At 36.5% G+C, this 6,485-nt stretch overlaps 1 protein-coding gene across 2 annotated transcripts in view; it reads right to left on the reverse strand.

The window, feature by feature from the left end:
- STK32A (serine/threonine kinase 32A) overlaps nucleotides 1-6,208 on the reverse strand; it is a 204,781-nt gene extending 198,573 nt beyond the window's left edge. For both annotated transcript variants that reach the window (XM_075209654.1, XM_075209655.1), the window contains exons 1-2: nucleotides 6,105-6,208; nucleotides 3,516-3,679 (exon numbers count right to left, since the gene is read on the reverse strand). In XM_075209654.1, coding sequence (XP_075065755.1) covers nucleotides 3,516-3,567 — 52 coding nt within the window. In that variant the 5' untranslated portion in view covers nucleotides 3,568-3,679; nucleotides 6,105-6,208. The remainder of the gene's footprint in view (nucleotides 1-3,515; nucleotides 3,680-6,104) is intronic.
- Between the last annotated feature and the right edge of the window lie 277 nt (nucleotides 6,209-6,485).

Raw genomic sequence — 6,485 nt, forward strand, 5'->3', positions numbered from 1 at the left:
TACTAATTAGACAAAGTTTTTTTTGCTGTGATAATTAATGGATTTTGGTCAACTGTGTCATGCTCTTACAAAGGTGGTCTCTTCTAATGAGAAAACAAATTAATAGAAAGCTGGGTGTAAAAATCAGGAAATGAGGAAGAACAGAAAAGATTTCCATCTAAACATTATATATAAAACTATCTTTATTGAGTATAGTATAAAAAAATGTATAAAAAATACAGTGAAACCAGTCAGTAATGACGATGTTTACAAGCAACCATGGAAATACAGTGAACAAATCAATTATGTAGAAAACACTTTTGCATTGGAGCTATAACAAATTATTTAGACGAGCATTTAATTCAGAGAATTTGTCCTTGCTGCATTCCAAACGGAACATGAGAAAATTTCTCAGAAAAATTGTGCAGGCTTTAGGTTCATTCAACCAGTTCCTGCATGACTCTGAGCAGCCGTGTAATCCGTAGGTGAGCCCCAAATACGAGAAAACTGTGCACAAAAGGGTATTGGACTAGTGCAGAGGAGACCTGATCCCCATCTCACATGTATCTCTGCCACGTCAGATCACTGCTAATAGCGAATTAGTACTTGCTGATATGCCAGATGGATTTAAATTTTCATTACCAATGGTTACAATGTTGAGGAGCAGAAGACTTCTGGATTTTGTAAATCTTTCTCTAATAAGATCAACCCAGTTCGACTCCTCGAGGTAAATGTATTGTGCTCCGATTTATGCAACTCGACGATATTCAGCAACTTTGACAGCTAAATTTAAAACGGCAATGTCTTTAAGGACAACTTTTACCTTTAAAGACATTGCCATTTTAAATTTAGCTGTCAAACTCTCAAAATATAAGCGGGTTGCAGAAATCAGAGCATAATACACTTAAACAATGATACAATACATATCATAAAGTTGTTCTGCTCCCATTTCTGCCATCAGCCAAACCCCTATTCAGAAAACCAAACCTGCAAGCTACATGGACAAAATTATTTTGTAAGAGACAAATGGCAAAAGCATTACAATTAGTCTGGTCATGTAGTGGTGAAAAAATGTTTTATGAAGAGAGTTTGAGATCAGTAATAATTAAAATCCTGCTGACTGTTAACTGAATATTGTAAATACCTAATGATTCCCTGTACGTGTGTCTTGGCTGTCTATGTTTGTTGGACCATAATAAATTAAATATATGTATATAATAATATTTTTTTTAATTATTTCCAGTACTTTTTCATTTTGAGTGGGGAGGGTGGTAGCACATATTCACACCCAGTACAACACATTGGATGTAATAAACATCTAAGCCTATGTTACATCTAAAGAAATATGGTTGTGCAGTTCATAATTTTTATACATTAAGCATCAAGGGTAGGTCATTACAGGGAGACACAAGAGCTGCCTGGAAACCTTGGTCTGCAGACCTGTCAGACAATTCCCATGCAGGCAGAGAGCCATTCTGTGTACAGTGTCTGCACACTGCTTGTTTAGCTCTGCAATCACCAGCCAGGTATGCAATCTGCCATAATTGCCTCATTTTGTTTAATAATTGGTTGAAGGTGGTAATCAGCAATTTTTGTACACTAATATCAGATGTGATACGATTAATATGCAACCGAATCATTATCTTAGCACATAATAAAATGATAATAAGTTGAACCTATTTCTTTCAGTTGATATAAAATATAATGTGGTAAATAAGGTAATTAATGTTTCCAAGTTTCCATGTTAATCACATCGAGTTTGGTCTCATTCTGTTTGCAATCGCATGAGAACGTTTCTGATATTATTTAGAAACAATTCGCACATTGCAAAGCACTAGGTATAACTAATATTAGTTTTCATACACCAAATAGCAATTCCATAGATGCCATAAAATAACCAGTTTATACAGGGCCAGGGGACAGGAGCCTGAGGATGAACACCTGGCCATACTTGGAAAGATGATCCCCACCTTCATAGGCAAACCAAGGGGGGTTTCTAGTGCCTGGTAACCCCACCCCCCTCTCCCAGCCTAGAGTGATGTATGCTTGAGGTGGCTGGACCCTGCCCCGGGACCAGCCACTTTTCAGCTTGTGTGCAGATCGTTTATGTCTGCACTGTTCACAGCCATCTCTCCCCAATAAGTATTGAAAGCAGCAAGAACAGGTAAGAGAGAGCAGGACAGTCTCCCAACTGTTCTGGCACACTCAATCAGGACTTTGGCCTGATTGTAGGGGCAGTTAGGAGGTATGTCTTGCTTCACACGGCTCTGCTCAAAAAGGGAGAGCTGTGTGCCACTAGCAGTAGTGCACGCAACATTGCCCGTGTATATGATGGGGATAGGAAAAGTTGGAGAGCAGCCAAGCACTTCCTAAAATTATAGCCACGCCCCGAAGCATGCTGGCCACAACCACTGGCGGTGTGGCATGGAAACCCCTCTCTACAAATCCTGCGTTTGCCCCTGACCTTAGGAGCAAATGACCAGAGGAAACAGCCAATGGGGAGTTGAGTTCTTGTGAGGTCATGACCCATCGATCTATGGATGTGAACCTTAATACTGTTTCTGTGTATCTATGTGATGTCACTGTTTTTTATGACTGTACAGTGTATAAATTGTTCATCTCTGGCGTTGGAAACCAGAGCGTTCTGACAGAAGCTAGTTGTCAGTGCAATCCGAGCAAATGTATACATGCGATACTTTGCCCTGTAATCTATCTTACGAATAAAACGCTTGTGCTTTGGAACCACACCGATCGCATCGCAAAATCTTTTATTTTATACAATACAACAGATGTATCAATTTATAAAAACACTAATTTTATCTTTAGAAGCTAGAAATACAGTTGTCGACTGAAACAATCAACATACAACCACACTGGGAGTTGATACGTGGCACATTATTTCTTTGGGTCGGAGCAATGCCTGTGCAACAGTGGAAGCAGGCTCATTGTGCCATGTCTACTATTAAAGCTGCAACCATATTATTTTCATGGTAGGAATATGAAATTATAAAATGGTAGGAATAATGCCTTATAAAAACAAACATTACATTCCTCGTATTTCTATAGCACACAAGTAACGCAATCATAAATAGAAAAGACATAAAATGAATCTACAGCCTATATTATTCTTACCCTAAAACAGTTTAAAACACTCTGCAAGTTTGTATTAATCCAATAAATGAGCATAAAAATGTCCGTGTATCAATTGTTGGTCATAAGTGGTACTGCAATCAGTATTGTAATTTAGTCAGTGAGCCATTTCAAATAAACCACCTAAACACTCCAGGGTCTATAACAGGATTTAAACAATGATACCATAGAAATCTATGGTTGTTCTGACCCAATAGTGCCATCTCTCAAATCCCTAAGCAGAAAAACAAAACTGCAAGCTATATGCACCCAAGTAGGTCTAAGCCATGACTAAAAGACATAGCACTTTATATACTGTGTAAAATGCAATTGTTCAACAGCTTTAGCAAAAACACTGGTACATGAGCCTGATGTTTCTCCAACAGCTGACACTGAGCCTCTCTTACCTTCTTCATTTTCATCACACACAGGGGTTTTGCTTGAGTTATTGGCTCCCATTGTCTCTTGTACCAGGCTCCAGATTCTTTAGTTACATCCTCATAAGATCCATAGTGCCGACAATCAGTTTTGTTATATGTGCCAGAAATGCAGATTACTTTCCTCATTCATCCTAAGCAAAGAACAAACACTTGTTCATCATTGCTGCCTTTCATGTGCATTGAAATATCCCAGTAAAAAGCAATAAATAGAACATTCAGCACAAACTCAGGAAAACTACTAAGTCATTTTCAGGAGCTTACAAGTCGGGCTTCTGTTTTACTACAGCTGCAAGTAATTTATCAATGAACCATGTGCTGTAGAAACACACTCACTGATATCCTGAGGATGCTCAGTTAAGCTTTCACCAGACCGCCACAGTGATATACAGGGAATATAACAATGCATTTAAAATAAATATACCACATGGTTGCAATGTCGTCTGTAAAGATGCAAAATGAACACATCTATAAAATTGCAACTCCAGCCCTGAATCTAAACCAGTGTTGGCTAACCTGTGACACTTCAGGTGTTGAGAAACTAAAAGTCCCAGCATACCCTTCCAGCAATAAACTGATATATATTGGCAAAGCATGCTGGGACTTGTAGTTTCACAACACCTGGAGTGTCACATTTAAACAAATTGTAAAGCACATACAAAATGTTTCATTCATATATGGCTGTTTTTAAATGTCCAACAATTGGTGGTTTTATTATTAGTAAAAATATGTATGGTGGTACTTGGAACAATTACTTAAATGCTTTTATTATGATGCAAAATAATTTAAAAGTAAGTTTCTCAATGTTCCTGTACTACTACTGTGGCATACTGGAGCACATCTTATTTCTTTGTAAATCAGTAAGAAATTCACTCAAATCCTATATTGGAGTTTTTGATGAATACCATAATTTACTTTGAATGATAAATGAACTTCTTCAGCAACTAATGAGCTGCATAATAAAAATTGCTTATATGGGCTGTGTTATCTTTCATGAAAGTGTCTGTACTTATAATGACAGTGTACTTTGAAACTAATTGAAACACAAATAAAGGGAGATATAGCAGCTAAAAACACTGTATTATGAGAGGTCAAAAGATCAGCACTAGCATAAATGAAAACAGAAAACCAATCAAGGGATAAAAAGCACAATCCAGTATATTTCAATCCAATTCTGCAGGATAATTGTTTAGACGGATTAGAAGCCTATACACATTTTAGAAGGCTGCATAATCACCTGTTTTATGCCACTGTGAATTAAGAAGATGATGTATTATAGTGTTATATGGGCATCTCTAATATACTACAGTAGGTCTAAACTGGAGACATTTAAATTAATAAAACAAGATAACACATGTACTTAGTTGCCAACACTTGAATTCAATTTCCTGAGAGCCTTTGCTGCTGAGCAAGTACAACTATACAAATCCTGCTTGGTACACACTAGTCAGACTTAATCAACCACAACCCCCAACATCACTTGATCGTAATATACTATCATCAAATTGCTACTGGATTAAAAATAACCACTCACAAATAAATGTTAAAGTATACACTATGCAGGGTAAAAACTGGCCAATAATAAATACAAAAAACTTTTAAAACTATATTTATAAATGTGTCCCCAAAATATTATATTTTATGGAGTTATTTCCTGATACTAGTCTTTTATTTAGTCCCTTCTGGATATCCCGCTATACTCAGGGCTGTCATGAGGATTCCTCCTCCACCATTTTCACACTTTATATTGATTTCCTTTCACAGTAAAATAATGTTTTCAAAGAACCTTTCCCTGTAGTGCATTACCACGTATAGGTACAATCATTCCAGTGCACTGTACTTCACACACAGTATTCAGTATACAATGTCCAGAAGGTACAGTTAAAGCAACAATGTAATTTATTAATTATTATTAGTAGTAGTTTTTGAACTAATACACAGGCTTGCAATTATTTTGTAATTCAAGCTCTGTATGTACAGATACCTTGCCAGCACAGTGTAAAAATAAGTAATGCATTTCAGAGTTTTTACTCAATACGTTTTCCTTTGTCCCTTTTATTAGATATTTTAGTTTTAGCAGGAACAACTGGGACACACGGTACATTTATCTTAGAATTGGGATCCCTTATTTACCTGGACCATCATAAAATATAGTAAAGGTATAAAACTTCAGTCATGGTCCATTAAGAGTTGATAAGGAAAGCAATCCACAAAATGTATCTTCCTAATCATGTGCTTCAATGATCACTAAAACAAAATCACTTTATTTTTCGATAATTATCTTAATATTATGGGGGTTTTATACTGTTTAGTACTGCAAATTGAAGAAATTAAATCTACTAAGTAAATTAATACTGTATGTCACATTGATATAATACATTCATAGAAAGACATTTTTAATGATGTAGCTAAAAACATGTAGGCATCTCGATTGCTCAGATAATGCAAATGATGTTACATATAAAAGTATAAAAGCTAACACATTAAAGTATTGCACAACGCAAGCAAAATAAGTTATCACAGAAAGTGCAACAGACACACGCAATGTTGACAGCTTACCTTAGTTCATGGAGGTATGGAAAGAGAATGTGTGTACAACAGGTAAAGTACTGGATGAGCAAACGGCAGGGCAGTGTGAGAAGATGCTACAAGAGGTAAGAAAGGGATACTGACTGACAGTCATAGAGGGTGGTCCTTCTGATCAGCATTATAAACAAGTTCAGTACAAAGGGAAGTCCCTTGGAAGTTTCTTAGCGCAGCACTGACTGTAGGTTTTAGTGCCCCCTAGAGGGCCGAGCTGGAAAATAAATTATTAGTATTACTGTGCAGAATACGATGTTTATATGTTTGCCCTTTTTACATAGAGAAGTTATGATTTTACCTAATACTTAGTTAAAATGAGCATTTGTGTGATGACTTCTCTATATCAAGACAGCTCAT

This window comes from Mixophyes fleayi, chromosome 4 (genome assembly GCF_038048845.1).
Source record: "Mixophyes fleayi isolate aMixFle1 chromosome 4, aMixFle1.hap1, whole genome shotgun sequence".
NCBI classification, from domain to species: domain Eukaryota; kingdom Metazoa; phylum Chordata; class Amphibia; order Anura; family Limnodynastidae; genus Mixophyes; species Mixophyes fleayi.